The 20961-nt window shown below is 45.8% G+C and overlaps 1 protein-coding gene across 2 annotated transcripts in view; it reads right to left on the bottom strand.

Moving 5' to 3' along the window:
* EDC4 (enhancer of mRNA decapping 4) overlaps nt 1-20961 on the bottom strand; it is a 38344-nt gene that overhangs the window by 3940 nt on the left and 13443 nt on the right. Inside the window, exons 11-27 of one of the 2 annotated variants that reach the window (XM_074913339.1) lie at nt 20619-20721; nt 19416-19596; nt 17492-17564; nt 16952-17043; nt 16097-16293; nt 13741-13829; nt 13446-13463; nt 12819-12972; nt 11608-12071; nt 9780-9884; nt 8642-8794; nt 7226-7262; nt 6113-6293; nt 4034-4189; nt 3193-3308; nt 2337-2502; nt 928-1114 (exon numbers count right to left, since the gene is read on the bottom strand). In XM_074913339.1, coding sequence (XP_074769440.1) covers nt 928-1114; nt 2337-2502; nt 3193-3308; nt 4034-4189; nt 6113-6293; nt 7226-7262; nt 8642-8794; nt 9780-9884; nt 11608-12071; nt 12819-12972; nt 13446-13463; nt 13741-13829; nt 16097-16293; nt 16952-17043; nt 17492-17564; nt 19416-19596; nt 20619-20721 — 2472 coding nt within the window. The remainder of the gene's footprint in view (nt 1-927; nt 1115-2336; nt 2503-3192; nt 3309-4033; nt 4190-6112; nt 6294-7225; nt 7263-8641; nt 8795-9779; nt 9885-11607; nt 12072-12818; nt 12973-13445; nt 13464-13740; nt 13830-16096; nt 16294-16951; nt 17044-17491; nt 17565-19415; nt 19597-20618; nt 20722-20961) is intronic. The other variant, XM_074913340.1, reaches the window with a different exon arrangement.

The following is a 20961-nucleotide window of genomic DNA, read 5'->3' as shown; positions in this document are numbered from 1 at the left end:
GGGCGCAGCTTTCCGCATCAGATCCATCCGATGCAGTTTCCCAGGTGCCAAGGACACCTTTAGAATGAGAACACCCTTTCACTGAGCCTCTTGACTTCTCCAGAGCAGACCAGTTCACAGTGCAGGCTCCACAGCTGTGTGTTACACTCTTCCCCCCCAGGGGATCGATCCTCCCCCCTCATACCAAGAGTGCAAAGGCATCAAACCTGCTCTACCACAGACACAACAGCAGGATTGCTCTGGGAGCAAGCACAGCCCATGTAACAAGACCAGAATCTAGTCTGGCAGCCTTCCTGGGAAGTCTGGTCTGCATCAAAGACCCCAATGTGCTCTGACATATGTTCTAGTGGCTTAAAAAAAAAAAAAAAAAAGACAGGGGTGTTCTGCCTCACAGGTGACCACCGGTTGTAACACCTAGCAACCCACCGCCAGCTTTAGGCATGAACATGCTGAAGGCACTGCTGGGATCACCTCTTGAAACCAGGGTGGCCAAGAACAAATTGCTGCAGAGCAGCTGGGAGGACAGACCAGCCTGCAGAAACTGTTGATATGCCTGAGGACACAGAGCTAGGAAGAAAAGCCTTCAAGAGACCACAAGAACATTTCAGGATGGGAACATTTGTCAGAATTGAGTGTATTTTTGAGCTGCCTTAGGTCCTTCTGTCCTCCAACATGCCCTGTGAAAAGCAGGCCCTGAGCTCCCAGATGCACCAACGATACAGTTCACTGTTAGAAACCTTCTGTGGTCTTTGTTTTGTGTCCTACAGGGCAGCAGTTACACCAGCCCACATGCTTTGTCACACTGTGCACAGAGTCAACAAGCAGCCCTGCAGTGGCAAACAGCTTGTTCCACACCTAGCAGGGAGAGGCTTTTGTTACACACATGTATACCTCTCGCTGACACCTCTTCTCCAGCTGCCAACTTACTTGCCCACGATAATGTGCAGCTGATGCTGGACCTCAGCATGGACACTGGCTGTGACAGTGGACGCCAGCTGCTCGGTGGTGCTCTGGAAGGTGCTGATGAGCTGTCGAAGCTGATTCAGCAGCGGGTCCCTGGCCTCCTGTTCTCGTACTTTCTTGTTTTTCAAGTGAGTCTCAAGCTGTTGGATATCTGCAACAACCAGAGAGGAAGATGTTTGTGCCATCAGTACATGAGGAGATGGTCAGGGCAGAAATCCAGCTGCCAGGTTCTACATGTTCTCCAGCAGAAACAATTACTGAGCCAGTGTACAATCGTGGGAGAGGGGGGAGAATGCACAAGCCTTGTTCTGGGCTGCATTACACTAACCTAGAAACCCTGCTTCCAGCCTTCCCATCATGCAGGATTACATGATAAAGCAACAAAGCTGTGAGTTATCTTGTGACAGACCTTTACAGGCACTGTTTGTTCAGGGCAAGCTAAAGGTGGGAGTAAGGGTATTTTATTTCATACACAGCATGAGCTGTGATCTGCATTAGTGATGGAGTTTGATGCCAGTGAAGAAAGAGGAGGAACGTTTTTGACCAAAAAAAAAAAGAAAATCATGTCTGCAGAAATCAAAAAGCTGTATTTTAAAATATTTTATGGACTGGTCTGATCAAAAGGGAGAAAGAAGAATGTACCAAAAGGGAAAGAGTATAAGCTCTATCTACTTGCGGGAGACTTGTGATGAAGAGAAAGGGTGCAAAACAAACAGCAGATCTATGGACAACACAAGTCGCTGTGCTAGCAGCAGCCAACTTCAGGGCCCCTCAGAAGCCAGTTCTGTGGAGTAAAACCTACCTGGCTTCCCAGGTGGCCAGGAAACTGGATCCCAAGGCCAAGAACAGTAAAGACTTCCTCCAGTGCATCAGTGTACAATTTTCCTTACTAAGGGTATACTTTTTTTTTTTTCAGCCTGACCATGCCCACATTGTTCAGCCACTATTTAACCTCTGATCATCCCCATACCCTTCTCTAAACCTTCCCCAGTCCATTACCCCTCTGAGATGAGGGCCTAGCTGCAGGACTGTTACCCTCTCCATCCGTCACCTTCCTGATGTCAGGATGGGGTAATCATACAGCTGGGCTTTACTACTCAATAAATGAAGACAGATTCACAGAATGAGGCCAAATGTTTTGCTGCATGGGCTACAAAGACCAGAGGTGAATCTCTGTTCTTATAGCACCACCCACAGAAATCTTCTCACTAATGCTTCTGTTTCCCAAGTGTGAAATGGAGCACACAGATGGGCTAAGAGGTTAAACAGTTACCAGTGAAACTCTGAAAGGCAAAGACACAAGGCCAACCTGTTGTCAGCCACTAACGCAAATACGCTGTGCAGAGAAAACTCCGAGAAGAAAACCTACTCACATTCCTGTGTGCCCTGCTTGAAGGTATCATTGATTTGCTGGAACATGGACTGGCAGCTCTTCTCAAAGGCTGGCAACACGATGCTCTGAAATGCTTCCCTGTAAGCTGACTGGATCGGCCCCTGCAGGGTATCAGCCGTTGCCCTCACAATACTATCTGTAAGATTCTTACAAAAACACACAGAAGAGATTCCAGAAAATTAACAAGTCTGCTGCAGACTAAAGATGTGAACAAACAGTGTAGGTCCCTGCAACACACCCACACCAGGAAAGGACAACCCAGTGTCAGAAGCATGTACTCCCTCAGCTTCTTCCACTGACCAGGCTGCACCGTGACTACAGCAGGCAGAGCATCTGCTCGCTGAGGGGCTGGCCAAGAACATCACGATTTCCCTGTAGCTGAGCTGTAGAGCAAGGGAAGGTGGCACAGTCAGACATGGCTCCTTTCCCCTTCCATTGCTTCCCTCCCACAATCCACCACTCCTTGCCAAGGTAAGTAACAAGCTTCTGCTCCCTAAGGATGTACAAATGAAGAGCAGAGTGGAAAGCAGAAGAACCAGTCAAACCTTCACCACTTGGCTGATTGAGTTGGCCCTAAAAACCACTGCTGTAGTGAGAATCTCTAGTAGAAAATTAAGAACTTGGTAAACGAAAGAAAAGCAAAAATGAGGCAAGGCAGGCAGGGGAGTATACAATGAACTCGCTCTCCTGGTAAGACCATGAAAGAGCTTTGACCACTGGCAGCTAAACTGACCTTACCTGGAGATACAGGTGAGGGGAAGAGGTATGAGGAGTCACTACCCAGGCAGGTGACAACTCAGTATCCTCAGGAAAAGCTACAGTCTGGTGGTTCTTACCTTTGATTTCACTAGCTTGGTGATACTCTCTTTCAGCGTCCCCTCAACAGCAGTGAGCTTGGCAGCAATAGTGTTACTTAGCTGGCCAGTGATAGGGTCCATGCTCTTGGAAATGCCTAGGCACAACACAAACATGTCACAGTTGCAGGTTTAAGCTTGAGTCACATGAAAAAGAGAGTAGTCAAACTCTTCCTGGATATGACACAGCAAGGGGCAATGGGACAAGTTTTACCTTGGGAAACTAAGGTTGGACATTAGGAGAAACTTTTTGCTAGGAAGGTGGTACAGCTCTGGAAGTCACCAGAGAGGCTGTTGAATCTCCAACCTTGAAGGTTTTCAAGACTTGCCCTGACAAAGTCACAGTTGATCTTATGCAGAATAGTGGGCAGCCCTGCTTCAAGCAGGATGGTGGACACTAATGGCTGCAGACAGCTTTCCCACAAGCATTTCTTTGAACATTTCCTTACATGGATGGTGCCAGAGCATCAAGGAAAGACAAAGACAAGTTTAAGTTCGCTCCTGTCAAGTCTCAACATTTCCATACTCATTAGCCTCTTTTGCCTTCCTCCACCAAACGGACTCCAGAAGCTTTACGGATTATAACGGAAGGTCAGACCACATTCTCTGGAAAGGCATTCCCTCTGGGAGCCTCACACTCCTTCCAAACCACAACTCCTCTTCTCAGATTACACTGGGGCCTGCAACAGTTTAAAGTGCAATGACTATAGTCTTCACGTAACCTAACTCCTACTTCACGCAGTGCCAACACTTTTACACAGCATGTTTTCAGTCCCGCCGGAGCTATAGGGATCCACCTTCCAAACCCAGGCTCAGCACTCACACTGGGGTACAGTCTTCTTCATCTCCTCCCGAATGGTCCTCTCCAGACGGTTACACACAGCAGTGGACAGGGTCTGAGAGAGCTGCTGAGACAAATGCTCCTGGAGCTGCCCATTGCGCTGCTGTCCTTCCGTCAGGGCTCGGTCTAGCCTTCTCTCTAATGAGAATCCATGTTAAGGAACACAAACAACAGATTTCCTCTCCACCCTCAACACTCTGGTTCACAAAGATGGACACTAGCCTCACCTCCAGAAGCTCAGTGAGAGCGAATTTACGGCTCTGGTGAAAGAGGGATTTAATAACACTGCTGATGTGTTCCTGTAACAACAGGGTGCTCGTAAACAAATGATCAGGGTGAGAGAAGAGCTCTGGAAGGTGTAGTGGAAAAGCCAAAGAGCTAGAAGCAGCTCAAGTGAGCTGTTCCCTGTGTACTGTGGGTTAACTTAGCTGTTCCCATAGGCAGCTCAGCACCACACAGCTGCTTACTCAGTCCTCTGCAGCAGGATGAGGGAGAGAACAGGGAGGGCAAAAGTGAGAAAGTTCGCAAGTTGAGATAAAGACAGTTTAATATGTAAAGCAAAAGCTGCACATGCAAGCCAAACAAAATAAGGAATTCATTTACTACTTCCCATCGGCGGGCAGGTGTTCAACCATCCCCAGGACAGCCAGGTTCCATCACAGGTAACAGTGACTTGGGAAGGCAAACGCCTTCGCTCTGAATGTCCCCTCTTCCTCCTCCTTTCTCCCAGCTTTTACTGCTGAGCATGTCATACAGTACAGGACATCCCTTTGGTCAGTTGGGGTCACCTGGCCCAGCTGTGTCCCCTCCCTACTGCTTGCCCACCCCTAGGCTGCTCACTGGTGGAGTAGTGTGAGAAACAGACAAGGCCTTGACAAGGTTTAGCAATAGCAAAAACATTAGTGCATTATCAACTTGTTTTGGTCACAAATCCAAAACCACCACACCAGCTGCCATGAAAAAAATTAACTCCATCTCAGCCAAGACCACTACAGAAACAAAGTAGCCCAATATCCGTAAAAAGCAAATTGGTAAATAGTTTCCACAGGATGGAATTGGTGGACATAAGCAATACAGTGTACAAAAGCAACCTCAGGCTTAAGTAAAACTAGTCATACCTCATGAAGCAACCAAGCTCTCTGAAGGAGCCAACACACAAACTCTGAGATGCATATGTATCTTAAAAAAAACAAAACAAAAACCCAGCTAACCCCACAAAAAGTGAAAAGACAATTCAGTTACTGACAAAATTCAGTGCAGATAGGGAAAAATTACTCTAATACAACAATATAGCTCTAGACTCAAACTTCAGTAGAAAGCTATCTGAATTATCTATGAAAACATCAGCCTGATGATCAAAAAGGAAAAATCCAAGGGTAATTATTAAACAGAAATCACTGTCATGTCGTAGAAGTTAAGAGTGGTTTCAAACATGTAACAGGCTAGAGCTGCTCAGTTTAGGGAACATGACCAAATTCAGTGCAGCAAAAGATGTACAGGAACTGACTACTGACAATACAATAAAAATAATTGGATACCAGGTTTGAAAACACCAAAAGAAAGTACTTTTCAGAAAACACGTAAGGGACCTGTGCACCACCAGAAGTATATATGGGTATAGACAAGATAGTTCTATATTCAGCTATGCAGTATGGCAGTCAGATACTATTTCTGGTGCAAGTACTGACACCTTAAGGAGGAAAGGAAGGAATGGAGCAACCCATAATAACTTCTGTGCAGTTGGCCACTGCCTGATGTAGGATGATGTATTAGGTGTACCTCTAGACTGCTGCAGTGTTGCAGCACTTACTTGTCTTAACAGGTAACTAGAAGATTTAGTGGCATGGAGAAAGTATGAGTTTTCTTCCACTCTACTTTTGAGTGGCTTGTCCTTAGACAGGGAATGAGAAGAACTGAAATAGTTATATTGCAGCCAGCAACTTTACTGCACCTATGGCCCAAGCTACCAGGATCCTTGAACTTTCTTAGCCTTCCTCATGTCTTTAGTCTGCTTTGCATCCTTCCACTCCTTAAGTGCCATGCCACACTTGCAAAAGATACGCTCCTGCTCCTGCTGGGAGTCCATCACCCTCTCCATATGGCCCATAAGGGAGCTCTGAACGGCATCAAGGTGATCCGTGAGTCTCTGCAGCAGCTCCATCTGGTTCTGACGCAGCTCCGAGAGCTCCCGCTGTTGGCTCCTCAACATGCACATCAGCTCATCCTGGAACTCCGGTGTTACCTATGCGTGGAGAGCACAAGCAGTCATTTTCAGCAGGACTGGAGGTCAGCGCCTATCAGAAAGCTTGACTAAGTCAACTGAAGTGTAACACACAACACAGAAAAACAGGGCCAGTTTAAGACTTTAGTCCCAAGAAATAAACTGATAAAGGTACATAAAGTTCCTATATGGAATTCATAAATGGTTGCTTAGAATACCTCAACTGCTTACATTCAAGACTCTCTTCAAATCTAAAACAACAGAAGAAAACACTTTTGGCCAGGTACTGACAGAGTGTTTAGGCCTCTAAATGTAAATAATGACCTCAAACATGAAAAGAGACATATGATCAGTAGAGGAAGAAGGAGGTTTCCTAGAGCACTTTTTCAGCACTTATTTATGAATAACCAAACAACTGGAGAAGTATACATCTATTGTCTCTTCACCTGCTCAAAATATCTAGAGGTGGCACACACATCAAGGGCAGTTTAAGAAGCGTACACAACTCAGCTGAGGGCACTTTCTGCTAGATATGAAGGCACTATCAACAGGGATAGGAAATTATAATAGGCCAGTCCAACTGTGACTCTGCTGGGAACAGCTTATCCTGCTGCCAACACATGTGAGTCATCTCAGCGGGGAAGAGGAAATGAGTGGTAGTGTCTTGGATGATACAGGACTTGTGATACGGACATGATACGGACATCAATATGCAAAGGTGGGAAGGAAATCATCAGTCTGGATAGCACTGAGCAGCTCCCTCTCTGCTGCACAGTCAGAGAAGAGAGCAATGCCAAGCTCAAGCACAGCCCCATCGCAGCCTGCTCAGGTACAGAGTGGCCCACTGCACTTCAAGGCACTGGGATGAACTTTCTCTCAGGTCTTTAGTGAGTAAATAAATAGAGCTGAAGCATCATGCCCTCAGGATGGACTGCAGAGCAGCTCTGACTCACCTGGTTGTTAGATGATCTTGGCGACTGGTTCACATCCCTGGAAATAAAAACGTAGTAATCCAATTATGTCAATTAACTACTCTTACTATCCAAGTCTTCTGCCAAAACAGATCACACATTTCACAGTTGCTTTAGATTTTACACTCCAGCTCATACTTCCGTTTTGCCTAGTGGAACACGAAGAGTGACAGGAAGGCAATGAAATCGCAGTCCTTCCAGCACTGTGACTCCACTGTTTGCACTATCCACAGGCCCTGAAGTTCCTTACAGACTGGTCCCTTCACAGGGAGGAGATTTGAACCAAGTCTTAACAAGGACTGTTATAAAGAACAATGCACACTCATTTTTCAGTTTTGTCCAAATTCAAAGCCAAGGAAGGCTTTGCCAAACAGATTTTGAAGGTCTCCTGATATTTTACAAAGAAAACCCGATTTTTTAAATATAAAATTAATGAGCTTCAAATCATCTGGAATGTTTCCAGCTCTCAAGGTGAAGAAACTAGCAATGACCTACAGCATATATAGCAGAATAAAGAAAAACACTGAACTGAGCCACTAATATTGCATGACTCCCTCCAAGTCACAAATCTATGAATATTCAAACCCTACCAGAAGGAAAGTAAACATTTGTTGTTCCCAAACAGCATCCATTCAGCAACTTTAGAAGGACAGAGGCAGGAAAAATGAAAGGCATTTCTGAGGCTAAGGGCTTCAGTGTTATAGTACAGGATGACAGCCAGAAGCTTAATGCCATAGCCCATCTTTGTTGTAATCTGCACAGCCAGAGATCCAACCCACAGAGCTATGGGAACACAAGAAGAGAAGAGCGCCCTGTGCAGAAGCTGTGATGCTCTCCTCAAATTAATGCAGACAGGTTGGTCTAATTTCCCGTGGGCAGATCATTATAGCCAGCAACTTCCACTCACAAGACATTCATATGGGCACGTTCAGAAACACACAAAAGCATCAAGCAGGTAACAAATGATAGATACTGTTGAACAAGGGCACTGTGCCAGCATTCAGAAGCCAACCAGAAATGGAGGCCACGTTAAGCTACACTCACAGTGTCTCAGTTCCAATGAAGCCTTTACTGAAACCAGCAAATAGATCCAGTGTGCCCCCACAACATGCAATTTACCTCCCACCCATTCTTCTGAAACTCAAGCTGTATTTTGGATTTTGAGTCTCGGCTGGAAAGGTAGCGCAGAACCTATTCCCACACCCCTGTGTGGCAGTCAGTGTCTGAGTAACCAGCAACACTTTCTGTGGGGTTACTGCCAATACAAAACAGGGTGAGGGTTGGGAGCACGTGGCTGCTGCCCTGCCTCAGACCCTAGTCTTACTGCTAACAGCACATCAGGTTGTGGTCCTGAACAGCTGCCCCACAGCCACCTGCATTCTGGCAAGCCCAGCATACCCATCATCTTTCTTGCCCTTCCGCTTCAGCTTTGGGGAAGCCCGAGGGGATGCCTTGGCTTTCCAGTCCTTCACAGGCAGCCTCTGCGTAGACGTTTTGGCACCAAATCCACCTGACGTAGAAGCCAAGCTTGCAACTTCATCATCATGGTCACTGTGAGGGAACAGCAGGGGAGAGGACATCACTTGCAATACTGGAGAGTGTTAGCCTTTACCAAGGGGAAGGGATTCACACTCTGCTCTTCCTCCACACATGGCCAGAGTCACACAGCTAAGGATGCCTGCCACCTTGAGCTTTAACACAGAGGCTTCTACAGAGCTCAGAGTGTGCTGTTCTGTTTTGATCCAGGTCTGCCTCAGGCTGAGCTCAAGTGCTGCACAGCAAGCCCTGAAGGGTCTCTTAGGGGATGACTGTGGTTCAGGCAGTGTGGTGGAATGACGCCTGTTCTTGCTGCACACACACAAGCACGTAACCCCCAGGATGTGATGCTGACCTAGCAGGGAAACCCAAGCACAGCACATCCGTGCAGCTTTGCAGACAGAAAGCACATTACAGCAAGTACTGTGGGAACAGAGGAGAGTCAGGTTGAGCCTAGGAAGTATGTGATCCTCAGGATCTTGCAGTCTTTCACCTGCTGACCAGCCATCCAATATAGGCTCCACGTTTCAGTCTGAATCTGGATTATGAATGAACCCTCAGCTGTCAAACCAGGCTGAGCTTGCCAGGCACACAAAACGTGCCCACAGAGCTTTAGGGTGGCTCATGAGGGAGCAAAGGGGTCAAAAGCAAAACCCTAACTCCTGAGATATCCTTGCTACCTTATCTAAGGCACTCTGTTTGGAAACTGATCCCTTAATAGGTTTTCACTGATAATTAAACCAAGCTTGGTCCATGCCCTTAGGAGCTGCAAGTCAAACTTTTCCCTACAGAGAGTAAAGTGGACAATACCCAGAGGCCAACCTCATCATCAGCTGAAGTAATCAGAACATTAGAGAAGCTGGACTGCATACACACATTAAGTCAGGAGACAAAGCAAAGACATTCACCCCACACGTGAAGGCTTGCTGGGGACAGAAGCGTGAATTTAGACTGAACTGAGTCCATGCAGGGCGAGAGAGGGGGCTGAGCACTCAGGTACCTTTGTTCTGCACTGGCATCCTGGCTGTCATGCTGCAGCAGGTGGTAGCTGTGTCGATGATGATAGGAAGAGCTCTTGTGCTTTTCTTCAACCTCATCCCTTGGGCTAGAGGAGGGAAGAAAAAGAAAAAAAGGAAGAAAATAGCATCGTGAAAGTCTCTTCCAGCTTGGATATTTGCTCACTCTACTTCTCCTGAGATCCTGACAGAAAGTCTAAAACAAGCAAAACCCCACATCTATCTGCACAGATCCAGAGAGCAGCAAGTGTTGTTTAGAGGCACTAAACACTCAAAACTTCTCCAAGCATTTTTCTGGAAGCCTTAAAAAGGGAGAAGCAGCTCATCTATGCTTCAGGCACTAACCAAGAACAATCTCCCAACACGCTCATGCAAGACAGGTAAGCCACTACTCAAAATGGGCAGTACTGTGTACTTCAGTGAACAGCACCACCTTGGATTTGTTTTTCCTGAAGTAATACTGATGACCAGGGCAAAAGTCAGTGCTTCTCAGTTCTTTCAAGTGTCTGAGGAGCACACAGAGGGAAGTGTGCCAATCTGATGGGTTAGCTCTACGAGACAGAACAGAATTGCAAGAGCAAATCCAGTCTGAGTTTCATAAAGGTTCTGAAAGGAAATTGGAAGTTACACGTGCTCCTAAGCCATAAACTAGGTCTCTCTGAATACAGTCCACAGGAAAAACTTGGAACAGAAATGAGCACTTGTTAATTTCATGTAGGCTGATGCCTTGATTGAGCTGGAATGTCAAAAAAAATTGTATTGATGCACAAGTGAAGTATCTCAGAAGCAGAGATATCTGATCTGATACCAGAAGTCCTGAAGAATTCAATGCAGAGTGATATACTATAAAAGTATTTTCTCAACTTCTAATTATGAGCAAAACCAAAAACACTGCATAGAGACACAGCCAGAGTGACCTCCCCAAAGCCATCAGAGCTGAGACCATTTCCTGAAGCAGTATCCTCAGGTGTGGAGGCACAAGGTGAGGCCTTTCACTTGCAGTTCTGATGGAAGGGAACAGCCCTGGATAGTTTTGAGGGACAACACTGACACTCTCAGCATGTTACTCCTGTTGAAAAGGAAGGTGTCTGCAGACTCTGATGCTGCATGCAGCCCCAGCCTAGATAGACTCTGGAGATGTCAGATGTACCTTGCTCTTTCCATCTCACTAGAAGACAGGGACACTAATTCTGTGATGAATCCTAGCACTGCTCAGAGCATAACGTTTTGCTCCTAGTAAGCAGGTATATATGATGCTGCCCCATTCTGCAAACCTGCTCCACAGAGACACTGTCATTCACTTCCTGACTTTTGAAGCACTTTATTTATAATGCTAGCTGCACAGAGTCTATCCTAGAAAAGAGGTACACCATTAACTTATAACCAAACCTGTGTAAATTATGTGCTAATTGATTCCTTTCAATAAAAGCATGCATGAATGCATCACCCAGGGCAGAATTTAGCTTCTACTGATTTTATTTCCACAATAAAAAAAAATTTTAAAAATATCCCATCTCAGTCTCCATTCCCAGGTGAATGTGAAGGCCAACAAAGTACACTTTTCACCTTCTTAACAGATCCTTTATGCTGCAAGGGGTATTAGAAAGCACAAATTTTTAGAGCCGGCCTAGGAAGTTCAGGACACAGTACACACAGACCAAGCACACAAGAAGGCTGAATCATCAGCTCCTTTAAAGAAAAGAGGGATGGATAACTGGTCTGGTTTAATCACAGCATAAGAGCTTTTGACTAAGCCAGCAATTTGGCAAGTGCAAAGAAATTGTCCTAAGCAATTTCTTTCCAAGTGATTACCTGTCTGCCATGCTGTTCCTGGTTTCTCTGGTTATGTCAGGAGCTGCTGGCCAAGGCTGACTCACAACACTGTCAGAAGATGCATTTTCCTGAGTTAAAGCAGTCTCTAGTAATGATGGAGCATTCAGTCTGTCCACCTCCACTGGAGGCATGTCCAAAGAGTGGTGGCTGTGCTCTGAATTGTGCCGGTTCCTTGGAGACAGCAAATGCAAGGCTGAGGCAGCAGATGCCATACTGTCTGCGTGATGACTGGGCTCCAGCACCTCCGTAGGGAGCCCAGACGGAGCTGCTGCAAAGCTACGTTGCAAGGTCTCGGAAGCAATCTCTGGGATATCTTGGGACATGGCTGTGGAAGCAGAGGAAATGACGTCTGGCGAACGCTCACGGGTGGGAGAAGCCTGGGGCACCACCAAGGGCTCCACCTCCTGTAGTTCCAATGCTAGAGAGGGGTTTCCTGGCGTGACCTTAATTCAAAATAAAAAAAAAAAAAAAAAAAAATCAAATAAGACCCTTCAGGGTAATGTGGAGACACCCAAGAATCAGCTGGTACCAACCACCTCTGGAAACAGCCAGCTGTATCTTTCCCTCATGTGACCCCTGTGCTCCCACTCTGTTCAGCAGACAGAGAAGGGCCCCAAGACTCGTAATGGGCTCTCAGCTGGGCTAATAACACACTTCAGACAGCACTAGTTTGAACACACTTTTAAAAGAAAATGTCACACCACTTATACCTCTCTGCTCCAGGATCCCTTCTCTTTGAAGGAAAAAATTAGTTTTAACATTGATTATCTCTTGGACTGAAAGCTTATTTCAATTTAAGCTTTGTTAATAATCTGTTTTACATCACACCTGGAAAGAAAAATTTAGGAATAGAAAATTATTGTTTCAAACCTTTAACACCAGCAAGGAGGAAGAAACCTTTCCAGGTAGCACTGTCTCCTAACACAAAGGCTGACCATTTCCAACCACTGTGATAGTGACAGCACAAGCTAGAGCTTTCTCTAGTTTTCAGAGACATGCTGTTTTACACAAGGTCAAGGTCCATTAACATGGGTAAACCCAGCTGCAGATCTGTGCCAAGAGCTGTGCCTTCCCAAGGGGAGACACTGGCCCTGTTAATATCCAAATAAGTCTAATTTCAGCTCGTATAGATCCATCGGAAGAGGTCCCCTGGCCCACAAGAAGAAAGGGAGCAGCATTTGGAGTCTTACCGGAACAGGTGCCTTTGGTGTTAGCTTGTCAGGGAGGCCTGGGATAAGAACGGAATGGCTCCTAGGACTAGTCTGGAGACTGCTGCTACTGCTACTCAGCGTGAGGCTGGTGTCCAGCTGCATCTTGGGGCTCACAGTCAAGTCTTCTGATGGCCTGCGGAAAACAGACACACAACCAAATCAAGCAGGCCAACCTAATAATACAGATCTGCATGAAACACCTGAGGAGACAGAATCCACAGGTCACCAATCCAAATTTCACTCATGTTCTCCAAGCCCTTACTCTTTCCACCATGGTCAGCCACTCCCTGTCAACAGGCAGCTGCACATCTCCTAGTCCCCATACAGCCCAAGTGGAAACAAACAAAAAACCCCAACACAACAGATGGACATCACAATCTCTTAGAATTCAAGGGGTCAATGAGAAAAGGGACCAGTTATATCTTCAGTGTACACTGTAGAGTTTAAGGAAAAACAGGACACTGTGGGATAGGTCTTTGTCCTTTTTCCAGCCCAAAGAAATTAAGTTTTCGCCTCTTATGCAGCCCAACCCACCACAACACTAGTAAGATTTTCCTATCAGTCCCAATTATCTCCCTGTCCTTGGTGGCTGCAGCGTTCTCTTACCTGTAAACAACGACAGCCCTTTGGGAGAAGCATGTAAAGCAACAAAACTGAGATGCAATAAGAGAATCCCTAGGAGGCACAAAGGAAACACTACTGTTGGCCCCTCGGATGACAACAAGCATGCTCCAAACTGCATTAGAGATGCAGTTACCCATACAGGGACATTGGGCCACAGGCCAGTTTCTAACTCTAGTTACAATCTCCTCTCCTACAAGATAAACTCCAGCTCTGCACCACCCTGAAGGGCCATATCAGTTCAGCTGCGGACGTATTATTTAATACATGCGCTATTTACCTGGGCATAGAGGCATCTGTGACAGAAGTGCTACTCATGGCTGTGACTGCAGTCAGGGAACTGACACTGCTGCCTGGAGATACAGCAATCTATAAGAAAATACACAGTGGTCAGGATGTGACAGAAGAGGCCAACAGCAGAGCTTAACCTGAGAATGCTGGCTCCAGAAGAATTCCTAAAGAATCTTTGGTGAAGAGGAAATAAAATTAAAAAAAAAAAAGGTTGAGTTGTACTGCTAGAGTGCTCAGGTGCTGGTTGAAGGTAAACCCCAATACATCCTCATCACACGAGCCATGACTGGTTTTATTGAGCAATTACTCTCCCAAAACAAAGTGGCATTCTGCAGGGTTCTGCACCAGATCACCATTCTGTGCTTTGAGCTAAACTGCTCTTGTCAAGGTCTGTTGCCACTAGTGAGGCTGGAGTCTGCACAGGGTTTAGGGTCCTTCAATGCTGACATATAGAAATAGAACGCTCTGATGCACGGGAAGAGGTATTGCTCATCTAACTAGCTGGCTAGCAGTGGAGAACACAGTGCTGGCCCCCACTGCTGCTTCTGGCTACCAAGAAACACCTACAGAGAACACCAACATAAGCACACAAGTATTCAGCTGGGAAAGCTGGTGTGGCCAAGCTTACACTTGGCAGTACTTATGGCAGAGAGCAGAGATTTAGCCAAACTCAAGACTTTCCACCCTACAATGCCCCTGGGTGCTGGTGCCAGCAAGAAGAAGCCTGTCATGAAACAGGCTGCAGTGAAAAGCCAAGTTTAAACCAAACAGGACAATGAAGAGTGAGCTGCTCTTTACAGCAAACAGTATGTAGAACCATCACCTCATCAACAACTTCTCCCTGCTCCCCTGGGACATCTTTGCATTGGGAGGCTACCCACCCGCAGACACAAAATTAACTCCTGCACTCAGCAACTTCACCAGCGACATCAAAACCTTTAGGAGGAGTTTAAATTATTCTTTGCTTCTCAAGTTGTTGCTGGGGTGGTGCTCTCTCATTAGTCAACTCAGCACAAACTCAATTTCTGCACATCTCTGTGTGCAGAAATCTTCATCTGGGCTCCTCCAGTTACACGTCCAAGCTGTGGTGACAACCACATGTTCCTCCCTTGGAGGGGGAAGCCCTGCCTCAGGATTTGTATGTGGAGCCCTACTCACAAGCACTCTCCTCCTTGCCTACAAGAACTGTATCAGCACGGCAAAGAACTGCTGACAGTCTATTTCTCACAGAAAGGCAAAGAAAACAAACAGCACAGCTTCTCACCAGTGAAATCCACACCTTGTAATTAGGTTGCAAATCACTTTTCTTACAGGATGCACTTGTAAAAATACTTTTTAATTTGGGTCTACTCCCATTCTAAAAGCACATGGAGAAAACTACACAGCCAAAAATTCAGTACAGAGATTCAGTACAAATTCAGTAGAGGCACAAAAGCAGGCTATAAAGCAAGAACATCTGAGTGGGTTTAAGACAAACTAACATATGACACTCGCAGGCAGAGCAGCCAAAAAACAGCGAGCTCCTGCATTTCTACTTGTTGGCATAACCAAGAAGGGGCAGCAGAAACCTGCGCTGTGTTAGACAGATGCACACTGTCAGTGCCAGGCAGCCTCTAGAAATGCCCAGCAGGACCCAGGGGTATGTGATACAGCACTGCTGGCCACAGACATGTGACAGAGCACTAAGAGAATGAATTCTATGTTTTCTGACTGCTCCATCAGAGCCGCACTGAGGAGTAAATGCATGCTTATTGCAGATATCACCAAATCCCACGGAATGCTTCACATACTTCCTGATACCGAAAACCTTAGAACACACACAGAAGTCTTGTCTCCTGTACAAGATAAGGCCTGTATGTTACAGTCAAAAAAACCCACTGGATCATCTATTTGCAGATCTTATGCAGAAGACGTTACAGGCCCATCTACACACCTGATAATTTCAGACATGCCTTCCCACAGGATCCCGTAAGACAGAATGTGTAGAGATGGCATATTTTTTTCCATTATAGTTATATCCCAACCCCAAACAACATGTATAAATCAGAAAGAGCAGTCTCCCAGCTTAGATACAGCTATTTAGCAAACCCGTATTTCTACATAACACAGCTACATCAGCAGTTTTGCAGCTAAACACAGCACTCGCAACACAAGCTTAGGCCAGCTTAGCATTTTAGATGTGCCAACATGTCTTTACTCAGTTTGGTTACATGCACCGTTTCCTGTGTGCTTTGCATTCAGTTAGCATACCCTATCAGTTAGTACTGCCTAGAAAAAGTTCCCAAAAGTATCAAAATCCAAACACATCCCTTGTACTGACAATAACAGTGCTGCTCTCTGGTTACCTGTTGAAGAGATGTACTTGGTGTCATGAATGCATCTGGAGTCATCAGCTTAGGTTTGGCATCATTTGAGAGGGAAAGGAAGTCTGCTGGCACAGGCAGATCAGCAATACGCCGCAGGTCTGGTTGAGAGCCATGCACTGATCCTTTTTCAGATCCCAGCCCTTCCGTGCTTAGATCAGCCATGTGGTCTGGAAAGGCTTTCAAGGGAGAAATACAAATCAGTCTACAGGAACTACCCCCAAAAGCTAAACCTTTAATTCCACAAAGTATGGAGTTAGGCCAGCCATACTGGTTTCCAAAAAGAATGAGCAAAAACCCTGCAACACCCTAATCAAACCTTAGGGCAAGGCAAATCCTGTGTTAGGCTTACTCTTTGTATGCTAAACAGTGGATGTCGTGGCTTTGATAATAAGGGATCCAAGCTTCCTTTCTTCCCCACATGCAAGGCCAGTTTTAACAGCCACATCCCAGAATGGTGAATGAACTGAAAGGGCACACTACACACAGCCCAGTCCCCTCTACCCCCAAAGCTCTGGTGTCACTGTAATCTCTTCTGCCTGACAAGAGACAAAAGTCTAGTTTCTAGCAGAAGTGCTAAATCACCTAGCAAGGTGAACTCAAGCATGCACAAAGCATCAGCACTCCTATCCTAACATGTCCCCACGCTCCATACTCACACCAGGGTCTAACCAAGAGGCCTGCTTCACAGCTAGTCCGTATTCAGGGTCCTTTATACAATGACACCACTCTATTACAAAGACACACCCAAAGCTGCCCTCCTGCTGTCCCCCCGGGCCCCCCAACCACCTTTAAAAGCTCAGCAACATTGAAGATCAACTGAATACAAATGCTCACCAAATTCTTCGTGAGAGCCATGGGAAGGCATGGATGAACTTGTGTCTGGACTATGAAGAGGCTGGAATCTAATCTGCACATCCTGTAGGGCCCTGAAAGAAACACCAGGCATCTCTGATTATTTTATGAATCACCAAGAGAAGTCTAACACTTAGAAGATTTCTCTTCACAGAACTGATTCCCTTGGAATACACTTCAGTGTTTCCCGCCTGTGAGAGAAGCAGCAGCAGCTGATCCTCATTCAGCTGTGCCACTCAGTTCTGGTGCCCAGGGCATTTGGGACATGCTTCCCAGCACTTTATACATGAGCACAACTCTTAAGTCACAACATACTCATGGTGACAAAAATACTAGCTTGCCACCACACCATGAAGTGCTGCTTCCTGGTAAGGCCACAGTGAACACACCACAGCTAAGTTTCTATAGCTCCCAGTAGTTTTTGTTATGGCAAAAGGGATTGGTAAATTAACTTTCTACAAGTCAGTGCAGGATTAGGGTAACCACAGACACCTGCCCATGGTAGCTGCTACACATACTCACTTGGTGTGCACACAGAAGAGTTTTATCAGCACGCCTGCTGCTGATTCAACAGCCCCAGCTCCCTGAGCGCCTTCTGGAAGACAAAAGTAAAACATGAAGTTGGATGGAAACTACAAACAAAGTACTAGGAAAACATCATAGTAAATGAACCAGCAGCAGAGAACCAGCACAATACAGCTTCATCAACTCTCTGCTTCAGAGGTGGCTTTGCCCTGTTAAGGGAAAGTATATCTTACTTTCCCTTTACTTTTCAGCGTGAGAACAATCAAATTTGCTCTAAGCCAGCCAAACAAGCCTCAAAGAAGAGGGGGAAAAAAACAATTAAAAAAAAAAAAAAAAAAGAGGAGAAAGCTGAGGTCTGGAACTGCCAGAGATCTGTTCTGGCTGTTGCAGCGACTGGTTGGGTATATTTTAAAAGACACATGCTAGCTTATATTGTACAGACATTCAGACTAGGGCTCAACCATCCTTCCCGACTGTAAATAGCTATAGTTATGAAAAGCTTTGCAATAACTTCCCCTCAGGCAGTGCTGACAACATTCACCCAACACATGTATCAGTCTCACTGCTAAGAAAGCTAAGGAGGCTAAGTAGGAAAGATAAACCTAACACTCTCTATTAAAGAAATGTATTAGGCATTCCTATGCAAATTGTCCCAATTATCTGAGCACCAATCAGGGACCTGAAGTTTCAGCCCCAGCCTGCTGCTGACTTGCAACATGTATCTATCATTTGTGTTTCTGCATTTCAGAGCAATACACCACAAATACTGACAACAACAGGAATCAACGAATATTAGGCCTATGGAAGCACATGACACTGCTTTACCAATAGCCCGGGAATCTTTCTAACTGCAAACATGTCCATGTTATTCAAAGCATCTTTCCAAATTTTACTAATATAAAAGTAGGGGATCAGGAGCAAGCCAACAGTTGAAGAGAGACAGCAATGAATGCACACTTGGATGGGACAGTTCTCCACAGGACTCACTATTACATTCATCGTAGTAACAGCCAGAGAAAATGTTTCATGTGCCTCTCCTCTAAAAGAGAGTTACTTATTCATTTCTGTTAAAAGAAGCTTTGTGGCTTGGCAATATGCCTTCTGGACACGATGGAGAACCCCACCTTTTCCTTCAACTCAGACTGCATGCTGTCTTCACACCGGTCACAGCTCAGGCGGAATGATTCAGAAGCAAACAATTGATTTCTCAGACCACATGCTCACACCTCTGATGGTTAACTACAGAGTTTACTCAGACAAGCCGTGACAGAAATACATTCTGCCAGTTCTTCCAGGAACTCTTGTGCTCCCGTGAGCCTGCATCAAACTGTGCTGGAGAGGGACTCAGCCCTGTGCTGCCAGAGGAAGTTGTCCCCCGTGTTTTGCTGGGGGCAATGACATTATGCAATTGCAAAAGCATCACAACTGATGCAGAGCAGCTAATCTTGTACCTTAACCAAAGTGTCACTTGCACTCACTTCAGCCCACACAGCCCTGGAATGCTTTTTTAATAACAGAAACATCTCTGCAGGGTTTGCATGGTAAGGAACAGTGGCCACAATCTGGGTTGGGAGGTCCAGGCTGGATATTAGGAACACATTTTCTTTAGGAAAGGGTGCAGCCATGGGACAGGGCACCAGAGCAGAGCCAGAAATGTCATGTTTGGGGGGCTTCAACAAGCATGTAGATGAAGCCATAGGTGACCCAATCTACCACCAGCAATAGTCCTGCTTCAAGCAGCAGGTTGGACCAGAGACTTCCAGTGGTCCCTTGTATCCAACTCAACTGTGCTGCTTGGAAGTGCTCTAGTGCACAGGATGTATTTTGTACAGATTAAGAGAAGAGAGCCAGCCTTTCATGAGAAAACCAGGCAAGAAAAACATCCTGATCTCACAGCGGGCAAATTGTTTTCATCACCTACCTACACTTAAGTTGTCATTTTCTTCTTCTGCTGGGAGCACTTCGGTGTGCCTTAACCGACAGCGGCTCACCGCCTGGATGCCAAAGCTTAGGACTGGGTGGGTAAGGAGGAACTCTGAGATGGAGCTGAAGTAAGCTTTACCTTCCTCTTGGTTCTGCATCAGCTCCATCACATATAAGACCTGGAAGAATCAGAAACAGTAAGTCCCTGGGCTTTCAGAGCAGACAACACTGTCCTGGTTTTGGTTGGGAGAGAGCTAACATTTTTTTTCTTCTTAGCAGCTAGAATAGGGCTATGTTTTGGATTCCGTATGGGATTTGATATGAGAATAATGTTGATAATGCACTGATGTTTTCAGTTGTTGCTAAGAAATCAAGGACTTTTCTACATTCCATGTCCTGCTAGTGTGCAGGTACACAAGAAGCTGAGAGGGAGCACAGCCAGAGCAACAGACCCAAAATGGGAAATGAAATATTCCGTATCATACAATATCATGCTCAGTATATAGAAAAGGTTGACCAAGAAGCCTGCTCTTGCTTCTGGGATTGCAGTTTAGGGATTCTTCCTTCTCTGGGATTACTAGCTGGGAACGGGCTGGGCATCGGTCAGCGGATGGTGAGCAATCACATTGTGTCTTACTCGTTTGCACTTTATATTATTATTATCCTAATCATAATTACTTTATATCAATTATTAAATTGTTTTTATCTCAACCTACAAGTCTCCTCACCTTTAGCCCTCCAACTCCCTCCCCCATCCCCAGGGGTGGGGAGGGTGAGTGAGCAGCTGGGTGGTGTTTCGCTGCTGGCCACGCATAGGTGTGTGTGGACTACAAAGCCTAGCACCTGAACAAGACTTGGAATAAAGCCTGGGCTATTTAAATTTGAAACAGAACACCCATAAGAACCACAAGCAGCACACTCCTATCTGAGTCAATGCTGATCAGGAACTCAATCCTACTGTGCCAGACACAGGGTGAGAGCTTCACTTTATGGTGAAAAGTAATCTTTAAGGCTCCTCAAGACTAATCAGCTAAATTGTTATCATTTGTCATCTTATGGTGAAATAGCTGAGGCCAGCCTCTGTTTTTCTAGCTATTAATGTACAAATCCTAAACCCAGGCAGCAGAATCAGTCACACAAATGGCCATTTCTCCTTCTGTCACCCTTACCCACATAGCCAGCAATAAAATGAACCACCTACTTTTCTCTGCACATCACTCAGTATCAGATACTCAGCGGAGAGGTCCAGGCAGACTTTCAGGCTGGGAAGAATACTCATGGAGCTGAAGATGTCAGGAGAAAAGCTAGATCCACAAATAAGAGGGGGGCAGGGGGTGGGGAGGTGTGCAGAAAGCAAGGTAGATTAGCACAACCAGAATGACTGCTATGAAACTGCATTAGCTAAAACACAAAAACAACATCTTAAGGAGTTTACAGCTATATTACAGTGCAACCACCCACTAGAACAAAAAATCATTGCAGGAATCAGTGCTAACTTCAGCTAAGAGACCAGCAGGGAGATCACACAATAGGATCTAGTTATG

This window comes from Athene noctua, chromosome 9 (assembly GCF_965140245.1).
Source record: "Athene noctua chromosome 9, bAthNoc1.hap1.1, whole genome shotgun sequence".
NCBI classification, from domain to species: domain Eukaryota; kingdom Metazoa; phylum Chordata; class Aves; order Strigiformes; family Strigidae; genus Athene; species Athene noctua.
This window is presented reverse-complemented; position numbering and strand designations above follow the sequence as displayed.